General features: G+C 45.2%; 1 protein-coding gene across 1 annotated transcript; it reads right to left on the minus strand.

Moving 5' to 3' along the window:
* Positions 1–7614: 7614 nt before the first annotated feature.
* LOC122553272 (cytochrome c oxidase subunit 7A2, mitochondrial-like) lies at positions 7615–20318 on the minus strand. Its single transcript, XM_087991599.1, has 4 exons — positions 20211–20318; positions 16877–16966; positions 9289–9373; positions 7615–7839 (listed from the first exon to the last, which is right to left on the minus strand). Exons 1-4 carry the CDS (start codon positions 20232–20234, stop codon positions 7784–7786), a joined length of 255 nt encoding a protein of 84 aa, XP_087847725.1. The 5' UTR covers positions 20235–20318; the 3' UTR covers positions 7615–7783.
* Positions 20319–20930: the final 612 nt, after the last annotated feature.

The following is a 20930-nucleotide window of genomic DNA, read 5'->3' on the forward strand; positions in this document are numbered from 1 at the left end:
CTTCAACCCTGGTAACATCCTTGTAGATCTTTTCTGAACCCTTTCAAGTTTCACAACATCCTTCCTATAGGAGGAAGACCAGAATTTCACACAATATTCCAACAGTGGCCTAACCAATATCCTGTACAGCTGCAACATGACCTCCCAACTCCTCTACTCAATACTCTGACCAATAAAGGAAAGCATACCAAAAGCCTTCCTTACTATCCTACCTACCTGCGACTCCACTTTCAAGGAGCTATGACCCTGCACTCTCAGGTCTCTTTATTCAGCAACACTTCCCAGAACCGTACCATTAAGTGTATAAGTCCTTCTCTGATTTCCTTTTCTGAAATTCAGCACCTCACATTTATCTAAATTAAACCCCACCTACCACTCCTCAGCCCATTGGCCCATCTGATCAAGATCCTGTTGTACTCAGAAACAACCTTCTTCACTGTCCACTACACCTCCAATTTTGGTGTCATCAGCAAATTTACTAACTATACCTCCTATGCTCACATCCAAATCATTTATATAAATGACAAAAAGTAGTGGACCCAGCACTAATCCTTATGGTATGCCACTGGTCACAGGCCTCCAGTCTGAAAAGCAACCACCACCACCCTGATTTTCTACCTTAGAGCCAGTTCTGTATCCAAATGGCTAGTTCTCCCTGTATTCCATGATATCTAACCTTGTTAACCAGTCTGCCATGAGGAACCTTGTTGAGCGGTTTACTGAAGTCCATATAGATCATGTCCACCACCCTGCCTCCATCAATCCTCTTTGTTATTTCTTCAAGTTAGTGGGACACAATTTCCCAAACACAAAGCCATGTTGTCAATCCCTAATCAGTCCTTACTTTTCCAAATGTATGTAAATCCTGTCCCTCAGGATTCCCTCCAACAACTTGCCACTACCGACGTCAGGCTCACTGGTCTATAGTTCCCTGGCTTGTCATTACCACCTTTCTTAAACAGTGGCACCACGTTTGCCAACCTCCAGTCTTCCGGCACCTCACCTGTGGCTATCGATGATACAAATATCTCAGCAAGGGGCCCAGCAATCACTTCCCTAGCTTCCCACAGAGTTCTCGGGTACACCTGGTCAGGTCCCACTTATTTAGCCACCTTTATGTATTTGAAGATGTTCAGCACCTCCTCCTCCATAGTATGGACCTTTTTCAAGATGTCACTATTTATTTCCCAATGTTCTCTACTTTCCATATCATTCTCCACAATAAATACTGATGCAAAATACTCATTTAGTATCTCTCCCTCCTCCTGAAGTTCCACACATAGGTGGCCTTGCTGATCTTTAAGGGGCCGATTCGCTCCCTTTTGTCCTTATTTGTAAAAACCCTTTGGATTCTCCTTAATCCTGTTTGCTAAAGCTATCTCATGTCTCCTTTTTGCCCTCCTGATTTCCCCCTTAAGTATACTCCTACTGCCTTTATATTCTCTTAAGGATTCGCTCAATCTATCCTGTCCATACCTTACATATGCTTCTTTCTTTTTCTTAAACAAACCCTCAGTTTCTTTAGTCATCCATCATTCCCTATACCTACCAGTCTTACTTTTCACCCTGACAGGAACATACCATCTCTGGACTCTCATTATCTCATTTTGAAGGCTTCCCATTTTCCTGCTATCCATTTATCCACAAACATCTGCCTCCAATCAACTTTTGAATGTGCCTGTCTAATACCGTCATAATTAGCCTTCCCCCAATTTAGAGCTTTAACCTTTATATTCTGTCTATTCTTTTCCATTGCTATTTGCTGTTCTGTTATCCCTAATCCAAAACACCACTCCCCCTCCTCTCTTGCCCCGTTTCTATCCTTCCCTCAGCTTTGTCTTTGTAATTGCTATGATATGGAAATGTGTTGCTGGAAAAGCGCAGCAGGTCAGGCAGCATCCAGGGAACAGGAGAATCGACGTTTCAGGCATAAGCCCTTCTTCAGGAATGAGGAAAGTTTGTCCAGCAGGCTAAGATAAAAGGTAGGGAGGAGGGACTTGGGGGAGGGGCGTCGGAAATGTGATAGGTGGAAAGAGGTCAAGGTGAGGGTGATAGGTCAGACTGGGGTGGGGGCGGAGAGGTCGGGAAGAAGATTGCAGGTTAGGAAGGCGGTGCTGAATTTGATGGATTTGACTGAGACAGGGTGGGGGGAGGGGAAATGAGGAAACTGGTGAAATCCGAGTTCATCCCTTGTGGTTGGAGGGTTCCTAGCCGGAAGATGAGGCGTTCTTCCTCCAACCGTCGTTTTGTTGTGGTCTGACGATGGAGGGGTCCAAAGACCTGCATATCCTTGGTGGAGTGGGAGGGGGAATTGAAATGTTGAGCTACAGGGTGGTTGGGTTGGTTGGTCCGGGTGTCCCAGAGGTGTTCTCTGAAACGCTCCACAAGTAGCCGGCCTGTCTCCCCAATATAGAGGAGGCCACATCGGGTGCAGAGGATGCAATAGATGATATGTGTGGAGGTGCAGGTGAATCTGTGGCGGATATGGAAGTTTCCTTTGGGGCCTTGGAGGGAGGTGAGGGGGGAGGTGTGGGCGCAAGTCTTGCACCTCCTGCGGTTGCAGGGGAAGGTGCCGGGAGTGGAGGTTGGGTTGGTGGGGGGTGTGGATCTGACGAGGGAGTCACGGAGGGAGTGGTCTTTACGGAATGCTGATAGGGGAGGGGAGGGAAATATATCCTTGGTGGTGGGGTCCGTTTGGAGGTAGCGGAAATGACGGCGGATGATGCGCTGTACATGGAGATTGGTGGGGTGGTAGGTGCCATGTCCTTGGCAGAGGGGGAGGGGGAGTTGAAATGTTGGGCCACGGGGCGGTTTGGTTGATTGGTGCGGGTGTCTCGGAGATGTTCCCTAAAGCGCTCTGCTATGAGGTGCCCAGTCTCCCCAATGTAGAGGACACCGCATCGGGAGCAACGGATACAATAAATGATATTAGTGGATGTGCAGGTAAAACTTTGATGGATGTAGAAGGCTCCTTTAGGGCCTTGGATAGAGGTGAGGGAGGAGGTGTAGGCACAGGTTTTACAGTTCCTGCGGTGGCAGGGGAAAGTGCCAGGATGGGAGGGTGGGTCGTAGGGGAGCGTGGACCTGACCACGTAGTCACGGAGGGAACGGTCTTTGCGGAAGGTGGAAAGGGGTGGGGAGGGAAATATATCCCTGGTGGTGGGGTCTTTTTGGAGGTGGCGGAAATGTCGGCGGATGATTTGGTTTATGCGAAGGTTTGTAGGGTGGAAGGTGAGCACCAGGGGCGTTCTGTCCTTGGTACGGTTGGAGGGGTGGGGTCTGAGGGCGGAGGTGCGGGATGTGGACGAGATGCATTGGAGGGCATCTTTAACCACGTGGGAAGGGAAATTGCGGTCTCTAAAGAAGGAGGCCATCTGGTGTGTTCTATGGTGGAACTGGTCCTCCTGGGAGCAGATACGGCAGAGGCGGAGGAATTGGGAATACGGGATGGCATTTTTGCAAGAGATAGGGTGGGAAGAGGTGTAATCCAGGTAGCTGTGGGAGTCGGTGGGTTTGTAAAAAATGTCAGTGTCAAGTCAGTCGTCACTAATGGAGATGGAGAGGTCCAGGAAGGGGAGGGAGGTGTCAGAGACGGTCCAGGTAAATTTAAGGTCAGGGTGGAATGTGTTGGTGAAGTTGATGAATTGCTCAACCTCCTCGCGGGAGCACGAGGTGGCGCCAATGCAGTCATCAATGTAGCGGAGGAAGAAGTGGGGAGTGGTGCCGGTGTAATTACGGAAGATTAACTGTTCTACGTAGCCAACAAAGAGACAGGCATAGCTGTGGTCCATACATGTGCCCATGGCTTCCCCTTTGGTCTGGAAGAAGTGGGAGGATTCAAAGGAGAAATTGTTAAGGGTGAGGACCAGTTCGGCCAAACGAATGAGAGTGTCGGTGGAAGGGTACTGTTGGGGACGTCTGGAGAGGAAAAAACGGAGGGCTTGGAGGCCCTGGTCATGGCGGATGGAGGTGTAGAGGGATTGGATATCCATGGTGAAGATGAGGCGTTGGGGGCCGGGGAAACGGAAGTCTATTTGTGTTGCCTAGTCCTTGTACCATCACCTAACTAGCGCTTTCTTATCTACCTTATCCACAATCTTAAAAATCACACAACACCAGGTTATAGTCCAACCAGGTTATTTGGAAGCACTAACTTTCAGAGAGCGCTGCTCCTGCTCCAAAAGCTAGCACTTCCAAATAAACCTGTTGGGACTATAACCTGGTGTCATGTGATTTTTAACTTTGTCCAACCCAGTCCAACACCGCCTCCTCCACATCATACTTATCCATAATCATAATCTTGTAACATGACTAGCTGATCTCCCCACTCGCTCTTTTACTCGAGGAAAAACAAACCCAGATTTCCCAACCAAACCTTACGAGTTCCTCATAGCGTGTTTTGAGAAGATTTGTAGCTCAGGTTGAGGTTCTGAATGTGGGTTTGCTCACTGAGCTGGAAGGTTCATTCCCAGACGTTTTGTCACCCTACTCGGTAACATTTTCAGTGGGCCTTAGGTGAAGCACTGCTGATAATTCCTGTTTTCTATTTATATATATAAATTTCTATTTTATATATATAAATAGAAAGCAGGAATTATCAGCAGTGCTTCACCTGAGGCCCACTGAAGATATTACCTGGTAGGGTGACAAAACATCTGTGAATGCACCTTCTAGCTCAGGGAGCAAACCTACTCAGTGGTTAGCACTGCTGCCTCACAGTGCCAGCGTCCCAGGTTTGATTCCAGCCTCGGGCGATTGTCTGTGTGGAGTTTGCACACTCTCCCCGTGTCTGTGTGTGTGTTTCCTCCAGGTGCTCCAGTTTCTTCTGTGCAGATCAGATGAATTGGCTATGCTAAAATGCCCATAGTGTTAGGTGCATTAGTCAGAGGGAAATGGGTCTGAATGGGTTACCCTTTGGAGGGTCAGTGTGGACTGGTTGGGCCAAAGGGCCTGTTTCCACACTGTAAGGAATCTAATCTACATCCATGACTCCTTCATCACTGGAACCATTCTGGTCAATCTGTTTCCAATGTAATGTTGCAAACTTAGTGAGCCTTGGAAAGTCCAACCTTTAGCACTCTGCAGAGTTGTTGACTCAGGTCTCTGCATCATAAATCCTCTACCTCAGAGAGGAGGCTGACCACTCAGGCAAAGCTACATTCCTGTAGCCATTCAATCAGATTTTCATAAGAGTGAGCGAGGGCACGCGATGCCAATACAGCATAAACTCAACTCTCAGATAGTTTGTTTGGACAGAAAACTTATCAGCTATTGATCAAAAGACAAACAGTACATGAGATAAGAACAAATTGACAGTGCAACCATTTGTAACAGAGGACAGGACTGTGGTTTATTTGCTGTCAATAAACCACGAGCGTTTGCCTGCTGGTGAATGTTTGCGTAGAGGTTTATCGATAGCTTGTTCTAGCCCAGATTGCTGGAAGCAATACTTTAGCCTCAATAAACGAGAAAAAAAAGGAAGCGCCTGGCCTAGGTTTTTGTGTGCTGAAGTGGAAATTTCTTCCAACAAGGAGGCAGAGGTTAGAATTGGAGAATCATAGAATGAATGCAGTGCAGAGGGATCTGGTTCAGCCTGTTCTGGCCCTTTATAAGAGCAATTCAGCTAGCTCCACTCCTGTTCCTTACAAATATTTTCTCTTCAATGGCTTATCCAATTCCCTTTTCAGAATGAATGTTGAATCGTTAAGGACACACAACCCAATCTAACACATCAACCACATTTACAGCAATATCCCTTTGGGGTCTTGTGCCAAATAGTTTTAAGCCTGTGTCCTCCAGCTCTCAACCCTTCCATAAATTGAACTATATTTTCTCTATCTGCCCTGTCTAGAATGTCCCCTCTCCCCAACGAAGTCTAAGTATTTACGTTTATCAAGAAAGCCAGCAGTCTACATAATCCCTGGAAAAACTCTTAAATCTCTCAACCTTTGTGATGCGATTAGGAAGGGTTTGGAGGGATATGGGCCGGGTGCTGGCAGATGGGACTAGATTGGGTCGGGATATCTGGTCAGCATGGACGGGTTGGACTGAAGCTGTACATCTCTATAACTCTATGTTGCACTGGATTTATACACTAATTTGATATGGTTACAACATTTAAAAGACATTTAAAAGACATTTGGACAGGTTTAAGAAGAGGAAAGGTTTAGAAGGATATGGGCCAATCATAGACAAGTAGAGCTAATTCAGTTTGGGGAAACTAGGGGTTAAAGTACAATAGATCCGCCGTACCCATGGGGAACAAGTTCCAAGACCTAGCATGGAAGCCCAAAACAATGGATAGGAGCAAACCCGATCATTTAAATGGGAAATTTACCTTCCCAGCAGTCCCCTGGTCCTGGAATGTTCCCTGTAATGTGTTTGGGCCACAGTAAACCGCAGATAACTGAAACAGTGGTAACAGGACTCATGGATATAGGGATCACCCTGTACATAATTCTTTAAAGCTTGAATCATAGATAGAGTGGTTAATGCAGCATTTAGCACACTGACATCTATACTCAGAAGTTCTGAGCAATGAAGTTGTGATGTTATGTTGAGGTTGTACAAGATGCTGGCAAGACCTCTTCTGAAACGCTCTTCTATTATAGGAAAGATATTATTAAGCTGGAGGGGGTTCATAAGAGATTTGTCAGGAAGGGAGGGTTTGAGTTTAAGAAGAGTTTGGATTGGCTGGGACATTTTTCCCTGCAACAGAGGAGGATGAGAGGTAACATTATAGAGGTTTGTAAAATCATGAGCCATATAGATAAGGTGAATGGTAACTGTGTTTCCCCAGGGTGGGAGAAAGCGAGGACTGCACTTGCTGGAGATCAGAGTCGGGAGTATGGTGCTGGAGACTAGATGCCAAATTTTTGAGGTGAGAGAAAACGGATTTAAAAAAAGACTGGTTGCTTATTTTTAATACAGAATAAGCAATGTATGGAATGATCGTCCAGAGGAAGTGGTGGATGCGGGTACAGTTACAATGCTTAAAAGACATTTGGATAATACATGAACAAGAAATGTTTGGAGGGCTATGGGATAAGTGTATGCAGGTGGGATTAGTTTAGTTTGGGATTATGGTTGACATGGACTGGTGAAAGGGTTTGTTTCCGTGCTGTATGACGGACAAGTTGGACTGAAGTGTCTGTTTCTATACTGTATGACTCTCTAACCATTTGTCACTGCTCTCTCAATTCCTAGCATTCTCCTACTGCCACACTTTAATTGTCTAAGTGATGTTCAACAGATCCATCCTGCTGATGGCAAGCTGAGAATTAACTGAAGAGTGCTGCTGAATGTTTGGCTGACTTCACATTTCACCCTTTAGATTAGCTACCTGTTGCTTGTATATAGCAACTGTTTACAAAACCAAGCAAGTCTTTGACTGATGCTGACAGCTTACAGCCCCAGATGCAAATTCAAGCCATAATGCTTCATGTCAACTGCAGTCAACAAGAAAATGTAACCTTAATGCTTTTGCATGTGGAAAATGAACAGGAAGCTTGTGCCTACAAGGCAAAATGAAACATTGCCACTGTTGATTCAATGTCAAATGTCTAGATTGGCCTAACAAGCTCAGAAATAAAGCATTCTGGAAAGAGACAAGAGTGTGATAAGTCACTTTTTCTTTTAATTATGTACGCTTCATCAAATAAAGACCGTTCCCATAAGCAGTGAACAGACACTTGTAAAATAAGATCCCTGATAATTTACAGTTTAACATTCAGACAGGGCTGTGGAGTGAAACAAAGACTTCCAACTTGGCTGCAAGCCGATATTACTTCTTCTTGGGTAGGGCAATGTCAAAGAGTTCGTACATAACATAGACTGTACCTGGAAATAAGGAAAAAAGATTTCTGCAATTATAGTCAAACATTTAAAGAAAGAAAATCAGCAATACCATGGGTTTTCCAGAGGGAAGTATTGACAAGTCAATTTACCAAGTGCGTGCAAAGTTTTTTCGGTTTCTGCTGTCATGTTAGCAATTCCTGACATTTCACTTATTTTGTAAACCCCAGTTCTCTTATTATTTTATCAAATTGAACCATTGGTCTCAAAGCACTACCAGTCCTTTGAGTTCACAAGAATAGCCGAGAAGACAGACCCTCTCGACCCCAACCTACCTTGTTGCTGAACCATCAGTACACAAACTGCAGTTCTCACTGGTTGGGGCTACAACGCAGAATGTGTTGAAATGCCAAGCATGAATAAGTCCCACCCTCACAACTACCATCAAAATTTCACATTGGGATCTGCAAAGAACTGCTTGCTTCATTTTATCCTCTTTCCTGACACTAGTTTCAGAAGGATTTTTTTTAATTCTGAGTGTCTGCCCAGGTACAAACCTCCAGCTGCACAGGAAAAGGAGCAGATATCATAGGTGCACCTTGAACAAACCCTGGGTAGCAGGGACTAGAATCTTTAGCTCCTTCTGTGCTTTAGGGGTGGCACATTGGCTCAGTGGTTAGCACTACTGCCTCACAGAATAATGTCTGATACCACCCTCAGGTGACTGTGTGGAGTTTGCACGTTCTCCTTGTGTCTGTGTGGGTTGCCTCCAGGTGCTCTGGTTTCCTCCCACAGTCTAAAGATTAGGTGGACTGGCCACACCAAATTGCCCAAGGATGTACAAGTGAGGTAGATAAGCCTTGAAAAATGCAGGGGGATGGGGTAGAGGTGCTTTCGGAAGGTCAGCATGGACTCAATGGGCTGAGTGGCCTGCTTCCATACTATCAGGATTCTATGATTTTACTTTGCAGTGGCTAAGCTACACAGTAAGTGTATCCATTTCTGTTCAAAGATGCATTTCAGTCAACAAGTTAAATTCTCTCTCTTCACAAGTGCAACCCCTCACAAAGCTGACACTCAAGGGGCCACAGAACTCTAGTTATTCTTCATTGTTCAACCTAGAAACGGGCTGATCATTTGGCAGGAGCACGTTCACAGCTCATACCCATTGTGGCTCCGACATAACACCCAAGTCACTTCTCCTGTTTCCGCACTGTAGGGATTCTATGATTCTAAGTCTATACATTTACTCACGGTGTTCTGATTCATAACCAGTTTTCTATCCTTATATTCCCTGGTCTGGGTGGGTTACTCTTCAGAGGGTTGGTGTGGACTTGTTGGGCTGATGGGCCTGTTTCCACACCATAGGGATTCTATGATTCTAAGTCTAAGTGAGAACACCCAGATGAGTCACTGTACAGGGACTCAATGTCTTTACCTACTAGAACACGCAGAAAGATCAGGTTTCAAGAAGGATTACCCAGTAAGTCTTACCCACAACAGTGAGACCCATGGTTAGCCTGTAGAGCACAGCATCCATCACACCACCTTTTAGATGGACTGGCAACCCATTGTCCGCCTGAAACAAACAGAAGAATCAATGGGAGTCAATTGTAGCATTGTTGCACCAACATTAGGAAAGCAGCTAATGAGCCAAACCTAGAGGTGCTGTTGAGGCTAACACAAATTCCTCTCACACTGGTTACATTGAAGAGCAGGAAATTCACAGATCCAGAGAGAATAAGGCAAAGAGCTACTTTCACATCTTTGGCAGATGAGACTGCCAGCCCATTGTGCAAAGTGGAACCTGCAGGAGCAGAACGTGGGGCAAGGAAGGAACTGCAATGGGAACATGTTCAGAGATAGCAAGTTTGCTGGTGGAGAAAAGGTTTATGAGCACCAGCTTCAACTCCAGGCTCCAGACGGTCAGTCCTTCTAAATCACACTGTTTCTTCTGTCTGACATAAATTTCTGGGTGTACAAGTCAATCAGGAGCACAGATTCCAGCTGAGACCGTCAGTGAGATAACACAACTAATGAAGGTCACAGTACAGAAAGCTAGATTTAAAGCCTATCCCAATCTATATTGCTACACTGAGACTAACAAGGCCACATCCCGCACTCTGATGTGCTACTGGGATCCAGCCAGTAGGTGGCAAGGGAAGCACTCCATTACCATTCCCAAGCAAAAGTACGTGTTCCAAGATACTGGTCTGAATCCTCTGTTCTGTCAGAAATCCTATATCCTATAGTGGACGGCACGGTGGCACAGTGGTTAACACTGCTGCCTCACAGCGCCAGAGACCTGGGTTCAATTCCCGCCTCAGGCAACTGACTGAGTTTGCACATTCTCCCCATGTCTGTGTGGGTTTCCTGCCACTGTCCAAAGATGTGCAGGTTAGGTGAACTGGCCATGCCAAATTGCCCGTAGTGTTAGGTGAAGGGGTAAATGTAGGGGAATGGGTCTGGGTGGGTTGCACTTCGGCGGGTCGGTGTGGACTTGTTGGACCGAAGGGCCTGTTTCCATACTGTGTAATCTAATCTAAAAGGAGATATCTAACCCAGACCAGACTAAAAAGCACCCACTTTGATTCACTTTTAGGCCTTCCCAGTTAAAACAGTGTAAACAAGTTTCGCAATCCTCATAGGTAACACCGGAGTGGGTAGACTCTGAAACCAAGTACCCCTTTTCTGTGTTCAGTGCCTTACGCTATCGGTTAAAAAGCCCTTATGGCACTTGGACAGCTGTGTGGGAGAGGGGAGTCACAGGCACTTGGTAACTGGGTGAGGACGTAGGAAAGGTCAGCTCACATTGAGTTGGGGGTGGGGAGAACATTGTCAGGGCGTGTGGTGGATGGGATGTGCTTGGGTATCAGACAGAAGAGGAGTTGAGTCAATGGAGAGGAGTTGGTAAGTAATGGGTCAGGCCCTAGGATGAGGTAGCCATTTTATAGTTTGCCAGGAGTTACAATAGGTTTTAATGTCATAACTTTTCCGGGCTAATTTTTGAGGTACGTCAGTCAGAACCCTCCAAAGTGACTGACTTGGGAACTTTAGCAATGCTAGGCAATTGCCCATTAGAAGGTTTGACTTTGTAAGGAGCTCCTCTGGAGCTCGCTGCATTAGGATGGTTTCTGTCTATGTTGCTGCAATGTGCAGCTTCTTATCAGAAGATCAGGACCAAGGTTCTGCACATTGAGATCCTTTTCAGCCTCTGCTTAACCATCAGTGTAAGTGCTGGGAGCCAAGGTCTGTATCGTTGTAAGAACCGTGGAGTGCGTCTCCATACAGAGATTACTAAAAGCAGGTACACAGATATGTAAAACAAAAATGTTAATGGTGGCTCATCTCTGCAAGACTGGAATACAAAGGGGGAGTCATTAAGTTACAGAAAGTGGTCTGATCAGAGCGCATCTAAAATATTGCAATGAGTTTTGGGCCCTCCAATAGAAACAGGAGATATTGGCTTTGCAAGTGGTGTAACAGATTAACCGGAATGATATTGGGCATAAAGGGCTAAATTCTGAGTTGCATGATGTTAACTCATACTCCCCTGAGTTTAGAGGGTTAACCTATTCAAAGTGTTTATCACAAGATTCTTGACAGGGTAGATGGAGAAAAACTATTAAAGATCAGCATGGGTATCACTTTACGTTTTGAGCTGGGCCATTTAGGAGTGTCGTTTTGAAGCAGTTTTCCCACAAACTTGGATCCTTAGCCTTCAAAAGGCTGTGGCTGCTGAATGGGACAACTGGGATCTTTTTGATGGAAAAAAGGTAGGAAAGTGCAGTTTGAAGGTACAGATCAGTCACCAGCTGACTGAAGAACAGAGCAGACTCAAGGGGCTGAATGGCCTCCAGTCCTGTTCACAAGAACTAGACCAAGGCACTGCTCCAATGACAGTCTGATAACCATTCAAGATACTAGAAAGGTTATGCTCTACTTTTTCCAAAATATTGCCAGTTCACCTTTGCATGTTAGAGACTAACAAATATGATCGTACATTTGGTCATGCATCTCTCCAAAGTTATTGTGATGGTGCAGTGTAAAACAAACACATTGCAGTTTCAAATACACCATATATCAAAAGGTATTTCTTGGCCTTTACTCTTGGAGGTTGAAAATATGAGATCTGTCAATTTTCAGCCATAAAAATAACTGATTCTTAAATCTGAAACTGATTCAGTCTTTTATACACAGGTCATAGTGATCCTTCATCAGAGCATGCTTTTCTGTTGCCTATAATCTTTAATATCTTTCGCCAGCAACTAATTCCCTTTCAGGAAGGATTTCTGAATTCTGCTTCAACAGTTGCTTCCCCCACATCTCCCTTAATTCTGCGGCCACTCTGCTTATATCCTACCTTCACCTGGTAGAGTGGGTCTCACTGTGGTCAGATAATAATAATCCTTCTGGTTAGGTAGTAAGAGACTAGCCAAACAAGCAAACTACTTCTCATTCAGTTCCTCAACGTCCCAGCATTCATCACACTTTAGGATAGCAAATCCCACTGATTCATGATCCTTTCAGAGAATTTGACCTCACCTCAGGTCTTTAATTCTGCTACCTCTTATCCCAGAGGTTGCAATAGATTTGTGCTGGAACGGAACACTATTCACTTCTAGCCTCCTTAACGGCATGGGGGAGGCCAGAAATGATAGCGTCCCGTTCCAGCACAGATCTACTACAACTTCTGGGATAAGAGGTAGCAGATTTAAAAACCTGAGATGAGGTCAAATTCTCTGAAAGGATCATGAAAGTCGAGAGGCAAGAGCCACCTCCGCCATTCAGTTAACAATACTTCACTCAACACTATCAATGGGTGGTTAAGCCAGCAATGCCCAGATCCCAGGAGTAAATAATTCTATGGACGAGGAATGGCCCATTTCTTTTCATATTCTTTGGAGGCAACATTCAATGTAGTGTTAAAACTCCCTCATACAAACTCAGAATTCACACATTTCCCAGTCCATTTTGCAAGCTATTGGCCTTATGTTGAAACACTAACAAATAGTTCTGGTCCTTATTGGGAAACACAAGCACTGCAATCGTTATTTCAAATATATTACACAACTCCCCCAAAAAGTACGACTCAAGCAGCCGTTAGTTCCAGCTGGTCAGTGGACTCCCAGCTACACAGAGATGACGGGAAAAAAAACATCAAGAGCTCCTCATTGACAGTGAAAACAGTCTCAGTCTGCATTTAAACCTGTAGGGTTGCCTTGGTGGAAACCTTAAATGCAGAGCGAAAGAGAGAAACAGGGAAGGGGCTGGAGGAATAGCTCACCCTGGCCATGGCAGTACTGGCCACATTTTTATCTTTTTCTTACCACTTCCACGGACCAGACATGATGGGAAGAATGCCCCCTACTTCCCCTCCCTTCTGTGCCATAAAATTACTGATTAACTACATTCTATAAACCTCACCATCCAACAGTTAAACAGGGTATGGTAAGCTGCTGCTCTAAGTTTTCAGTCAGCTGCCCTGACATTCCCTCTGTAGCTTGCTGTCCACTTCCATCCAATAACAGTTCTCTGAAATGTTTGTGGCAGCTCCGATGGAGGTAAGGTCTCATTAAGATGGTGGTTCAAGAAAACACCCATCTTGGATGAAGATTATTGAACTGCTTTAAATCAGCAGAGCCAAAAAATGACGCCAACTTTCCCCTAAACACACAATTCACACAAGCACATGCGCCCAGCAAAGATTAGTAGACAATGATTGGGTGGTCTGCACTGGAGTTAAAAGCACATGTCGAGTACATGCAAACTTAACCCATGAGGGGGCTGCAGTGAAGAAACGTGCAAACGTTAGGGGCAGCACGGTGGCTCAGTGGTTAGCACGGCTGTCTCACAGCACCAGGGACCGGGGTTCGATTCCAGCCTCGGGCGACTGCCTGTGTGGAGTTTGCACATCCTCCCAGTGTCTACGTGGGTTTCTTCCAGGTGCTCCAGTTTCCTCCCACATTCCAAAGATGTGCAGGGTAGGTGAATTGGCCGTGCTAAACTGCCCAGTGTTCAGGGATGAGTAGGTTAGGTGCATTTGGAGTCATAGAGATGTACAGTACGGACAGAGACCCTTCGGTCCAACTCGTTCATGCCGAACAGATATCCCAATCCAATCTAGTCCCACTTGCCAGCACCCGGCCCATATCCCTCCAAACCCTTCCTATTCATATACCCATTCAAATGCCCCTTAAATGTTGCAATTGTACCAGCCTCCACCACATCCTCTGGCAGCTCATACCATACACCCTCTGTGAAAAAGTTGCCCCTCTTTTATATCTTTCTCCTCTCACCCTAAACCTATGCTCTCTAGTTCTGGACTCACCGACCCCAGGGAAAAGATTTTGTCTATTTATCCTATCCACGTCCCTCATAATTTTGTAAACCTCTATAAGGTCACCCCTCAGCCTCCAACACTCCAGGGAAAACAGCCCCAGCCTGTTCAGCCTCTCCCTTTAGCTCAAATCCTCCAACCCTGGTAACCTCCTTGTCAATCTTTTCTGAACCCTTTCAAATTTCACAACATCTTTCCGATAGGAAGGAGACCAGAACTGCATGCAATATTCTAACAGTGGCCTAACTAATGACCTGTACAGCCACAACATGACCTCCCAACTCCTGTACTCAATACTCTGACCAAGGAAAGCATACCAAACGCCTTCTTCACTATCCTATCTACCTGCGACACCACTTTCAAGAAGCTATGAATCTGCACTCCAAGGTCTCTTTGTTCAGCAAAACTCCCTAGGACCTTACCATTAAGCGTATAAGTCCTGCCCAGATTTGCTTTCCCAAAATGCAGCACCTGGCATTTATCTGAATTAAACTCCATCTGTCACTTCTCAGCCCATTGGCCCATCTGATCAAGATCCTGTTGTAACCTGAGGTAATCTTTTTCGCTGTCCACCACACCTCCAATTTTGGTGTCATCTGCAAACTTACTAACTGTACCTCTTATGCTCGCATCCAAATCATTTATGTAAATGACAAAAAGTAGAGGACCCAGCACCGATCCTTGTGGCACTCCACTGGTCACAGGCCTCCAGTCTGAAAAACAACCCTCCACCACCACCCTCTGTCTTCTACCTTTGAGCCAGTTCTGTATCCAAATGGCTAGTTCTCCCTGTGTTCCATGAGATCTAACCTTGCCAACTGCCAGGGATTCTAATCCAAAAACTACTACCCATGTGACCCACAGAAATAACAAACATGGGTCAATGATGAATAGAATGACAGCCTGCTATATTCTAAGCAGAACTTGGAAACAACTTGGTTATTTGCTGGTAATGCAGTACACAGAAGGCTGGATAAAGCAATGCTCTAGGAGACATTGGCTTGCATTCTTTAGCTGAGGAATATAAACATTCAACCAAGTTATGCTTCAAATGCACCTTGATAGGGATTTGCTTAGTCAGCCAACAATGTTATTTATTGGTGCAGAGTCCACGAGCAAAGCTTAATAACAAAAATTCACACGGTGACTACTGACCATTATGGCAGCCAACATTGTGTCTGTTGGAAGCTCAAAACTTCAACTGAATTCTTGAAAACGGAAAAATATATCAACCGTTCACCTTGGGAAAAAGTACAGATGTCTTGAAAATAAAAGCACTATTTTAAGGGCACAAAGACAAGTTAAAAACATTTAGAGTAAAAGTTCAATACACCAAGATTGAGAAGATCTGTAGTTCAGGTTGAGTTCTGGATGTAAGTTTGCTCACTGAGATGGAAGGAGCATTTTCATGAAAACTAACCTTCCAGCTCAGCGAGCAAACATATATCCAGAACCAACATTCATGTGTAACACTGTCAGTAAAGATAGATAATGCTCTTTCCAGCAAATGTGCCAATTTACATTAATCCTAGTGGAAGTTGAACAATAAAGCAGCCAGAATCCGTTCTACTACCCTGGATGGATAAGTCTACCTAAAGAGGAGGAAATGGTTTACAAAATTAATTGCATCCTTTAAGTTAAGACTGCTTCTCTAGGATTTTAAAAATCAACTGCAACTATGACTTTCTGAATTGTGAACTTAATGTCAAATTAGTTGAAACCTACAGATCTGATATACATTCTTATTCATCTCTGTTGATAAGTAGTAAGTAAAGAGGGTACACAACTTAATCTGTGACAAAGCTCATTGTTTTTACTGTTTCCAAACACCAGGCATGTTGGGATGAATGCCTCCATTCTAATGCTATAAAATTGCATGATCAAGTATATCCTGCAAGCCGTACCATCCAGAAACTAAACTCTATCTGATAAACTGCTGTTGTTTAACTACACTTTCATCAGCTGCTTTAATATTCCCTTTATTTTGTTTGTTGTGCAAACATGGAGTTGAGGGTCAGTTGGCTGGATGGCTGGTCAACAGTGTGGGTTCACTCCAAAACCAGCTGAGGTCACCATAAAGGTCCTGTTTTCGCGAACTCGCCCCTCACCTGAGGCATAGTGACTCACAAGTTAAAGTATTGGCAGGCATCTGGTCCTCTGAGACTAAGGCAACTTTAAATGTGGAGCAAAAATACATTGAAGACCTGCAAGAAGTGTCCAGCGAGGGGTCACATTCTACCCCAACACAGCTCTCAGAAACTGTCTTGTATTTGCAGGAATCAAATACCTAAAGTATTTTGAGATATGTTGTTGGAATAAGATGACATGATGCAGTAAGGGATCTTTGGCAGAAGTAATGACAAAAATCCCAAAACTCTCAATCTCTACAGTTTGCTGACCTTGTGCCTGAATTAGTTTTAAACTTAGTAATAATCGTAATTTCTTAACCAAGCAGTTATTGTTCTAATATGTAAACATCAGGCTGGGAGAAGGCAAACTAAATGGATATTGAATTTTTCAAATTTAGCAAATCCTATCTAAAGGTAGAAATCACCTTCAATTTCCAAATTCAGCAAATGCAAATAGTTGCAAGAATGTTCGTTGATTCAGATGACTTGCACTAAACGCAACCACGTACACAATCAGTAAGCACAGGGTAACAGCAGCAGCATGGCAGTGTAAAGCTACATGTCGAGCTCCAATTCCTGAAGTAGCCCAACCCAGTCCACACAGGTCACTCACCTGAAATATCTTCTGCTTCTCAGGAACCTTATTCTCCACTCGCCGGCGGGCTGCAGTGCTGAAGGTTCGCTGTGAAAGCTGCTGGAAAGCCTGAGGGAGAAAACCGCAATTACATGGAAATGTAGTTTCCCAAATGGACAACATAGGCTAAGTGTGGATGCATTACACATGGATAATTATTTGGAATGCACTTATCACAGATGCAACCCTAGATGATCGTTTGATTGCACCAGCTGCTGCAAATGTGAGTAACAAGTCATAAAAATAGCAAGCGAGGTGAATGGCAAATTAATGTGGCTGCCTGAGTGATAGAGAGGCAAGGTTGCCAAATTCATCTGCAAAATTTGAATTATACAGCAGCGCGGAATGAGTAATTCAGTTTTGGCTCCAAGACACAACAGAATAGTGTATGTTGGACGTCAGGTAAGTGCTGAGATGGACCAGCTGTAATGGCCAAACAGATAAGAGTAGTGAGATTTGAGAAGATTTGTAGTCAAGTTGAGTTTCCTTGGGTTGGTGGAGTTGGAAGGTTCGTTTTCAGACATTTTATCACCATTCTAGGTAACATCATTGGTGAGCCGCTGGTGAAGCACTGGTGTTATGTCTCACTTTCTATTTATGTGCTTAGGTTGCCTTGGGATGGCTATGTCATGTCCTGTGTTGCTGATGTCATTTCCTGTTCTTTTTCGGAGGGTGGTAAATGGGCCCAAGTCGATGTGTTTGTTGATAGAGTTCCAGTTGGAATGCCATGCTTCTAGGAATTCTCGTGCATGTCTTGGTTTGTCCAATGTGGTGTTTGTTACAAACAGGCAGAAAACTAGCCACCAGGATACATGAACATCCACTAACCACAAAAAGACATGACCCACTATCACTAGTATCCTTACATACAGATGAGGAAGGACACCACTTCGACTGGGACAACACATTCAATCTTCGGACAAGCCAAACAGAGACACGCACGAGAATTCCTAGAAGTATGGCTTTCCAACCAGAACTCTATCAACAAACACATTGACTTGGACTCCACTTACCACCCCCAGAAAAAAAACAGAAAATATCACCAACCCGAAGCGGGTCATAACACCAGCGCTTCACTGGAGGCTCACTAATGACGTTACTTAGTATGGTGACGAAACACTTGAAAACAAACCTTCTCGCTCAGCGAGCAAACTTACATCCAGATAGAGTAGAAATTAAAAAGCTGCAGATGCAGGGATTCAAAACAAAGAGGTGCCAAGGTTGAAAACATTCAGTGGATGACAGAATACTGAGTGGGGAAATGAATGTGGCAATACTCTGGGACTGAGCTCTTCTTTGCAACATTGCTTGCTAGCTGACCAGCCAGGGCTAGCCATAGGCTCACACTCCCAGCTCACTCAGCCCCATCAAGGGAGCAAATAAATGCTACTGAAATTCTCCATATTTCAGATTTTCAAAATGATGATTGGGATCCACACACACGTCTAAATTACCTTTTCTCCAGACAATATCAAATATAACATTTAAAGTATGGTTGCCGTGTAAATTAAAACCTTATAACCAATTATGTACTAAGATAAATAGTGCGGACAGCCATTCTGTCCACTCATCCTATTCCATTATTAAATAAGATAATCCTGAAAAATCAACATATTCAATGATCCAATCTTCACTTCTCTGTGGAAGATAATTCCAAACATTAGCACCCTTAGAAGACATTTACCCACGTCTTCATTTTAAACAGGAGGGCCTTTATTTTGAAACTGTGCTTCCTGGCTCTAGAGGGGAAAGACACTAGTGAGGTTTGAGAAGCTTTGCAGCTCAGGTTGAGGTTCTGGATGTAGGTTTGCTCACTGAGCTGGAAGGTTCATTTCCAGACATTTCGTCACCCTACTAGGTAACATCTTCAGAGGGCTGCCGGGTGAAGCCCACTGAGAATTCAGAGAAACATGGCATTCCAACTGGAACGCTCAACAAACGCATCGAGTTAGACCCCATTTATCACCCCGAGAAAAAGAACATGAAATGACACTGTCATGGGAAATGACATCACCAACCCAAAGAAACCCAAACATTTAAATAAAAAGCAGGAATCATGAGCAGTGCTTCGCCAAGAGGTCCACTGAAGATGTTACCTAGTAGGGTGACAAAACGTCTGGAAATGAACCTTCCAGCTCAGCAAGCAAACCTACATCCGGGAAAGACCCTCTTGGCATTCACCCTGCCAAGTCCCTCAGAATTGTGTTTCAATTAAGACATCCCATTCTTCTAAACTGCAATGAATACAGACCCAACTTGATTCCCATTCATCCCAGAAATTAATCTCCCCTGAGCTGCTTCCAGTGCAAGTATATTCCTCCTTAAGTAAGAAGAGTTGCACTATCTGGTGTCTTGATATGCAAAAGCACTTGCTTTAACAATAGATATATATACCAAGTATATAGATATAATGGTGTATATCTGTATGTTGAAATAACCACCTGGACTTGCATATAATTTAAAAATCTGCAAGTGAATCAAGGCATGAAACCAATACACAGAAAGAATAGACACTGCAGTAAGCAGGACATAAACAGACCCCTGAAATGGAGACCAATTGGACTGCATTCACAAGTAGAGGAAATTTAAAGCAGCGAAGTATAAAGTCAGAATGAATGAGACATAATACAAAGTAAATGCTGAAACTTAAATACAGGAACAAAAATCTGGGTGCTTTGGAAACAATCTTTGACCATGGCAGGGGCACACTGAATAGAGCACTGATTAACAGAGCAGAATGGAATTCTATTTGCTGCACAGGTAACATCTACAAAAGTGAAACCTTTATGCTAAACTTGTGCGAGTTAGACAGACCTCAACAGGAGCAGTGTACTCAAATTCTCACTGCCTGATCCCATCAGGGCCCTCACCCTCCACACTCAGGCCTCTCAGTCACACCCACACAGCCTTGCACCCCTCAGGACCTTCACTTCCCACTCCCCCAGGGCACACAGTGACCCACTCATTCAGTGCCATCAATGTGACCCTCACTCTTCTCAACGACCCATCCACCTCAGAGCCTCACACTTCCCCCTCAGTGTCCCTAATATCACCCTCACTCTTCCCCTTCCCCTAAGAGCCTCATTCCCCAACTCACTGTCCCTCCTCAAGGCCCAAACTTCCATCCACTCTGGACCCTCAGGCCCCACAGTCTCCCACCCTCCCATTCCTCCTCCTCCACCACCTCCTCCTGAGGGCCCACACCCTCAAGGTCCTCACCGTCACGTGGCTGTCAATCGCACTACCCAGTCCCTCAGTGCCTCCGCAACCTCCAGGCCCTCCCCCTCCCTGCCTTCCCCCGAATAGGCCTCACCCTCAAAGCCCTCACTCCGGCCATCTTCCTTTCGGTTCTCCACAAGGACAAACGCCAGCCCACAATGCAACGCTTCCTGCCGGGCCCGGGAAGGAACCGGAAATCAGACCTGACGTCACGCGCTGGGGTGGGACGCGTGGAGCGCGTCACGTCATAGACCGCGCCCCAACGGCCACTGCACCACGTGACCCGGGCGGGAAGCGGTGACTCGGAGCATGTCGCCGTCAGGGCGGAGGGAGAGAGGAACCTCATGGGGTCAGAGGGCGGGATGGGGGTGGCTGACCTATCGGAGGAGGAGGAGGATGATGATGATGATTTGAGGGTGATAGAGAGGGAACACTGAGGGGCATTACCGTGTGAGGGTCTCTGAGGAGACACTGCCCTGTCTGAGGGTCACTGAGAGTTCACTGCAGTGTCTGAGGATCATTCTTTGGGGAACACTGCACTGTGTGATGGTCACTGTGCTGGGGTCACTCCAAGGGGGACACTGCACTGTGTGATGGTCACTGTGCTGGGGTCACTCCAAGGGGGACACTGCACTGTGTGATGGTCACTGTGCTGGGGTCACTCCAAGGGGGACACTGCACTGTGTGATGGTCACTGTGCTGGGGTCTCTCCAAGGGGGACACTGCACTGTGTGATGGTCACTGTGCTGGGGTCTCTCCAAGGGGGACACTGCACTGTGTGATGGTCACTGTGCTGGGGTCTCTCCAAGGGGGA

Source organism: Chiloscyllium plagiosum, unplaced genomic scaffold, assembly GCF_037043375.1.
Source record: "Chiloscyllium plagiosum isolate Xiang-an unplaced genomic scaffold, Cpla_swu_hap1 HiC_scaffold_10, whole genome shotgun sequence".
NCBI lineage: Eukaryota > Metazoa > Chordata > Chondrichthyes > Orectolobiformes > Hemiscylliidae > Chiloscyllium > Chiloscyllium plagiosum.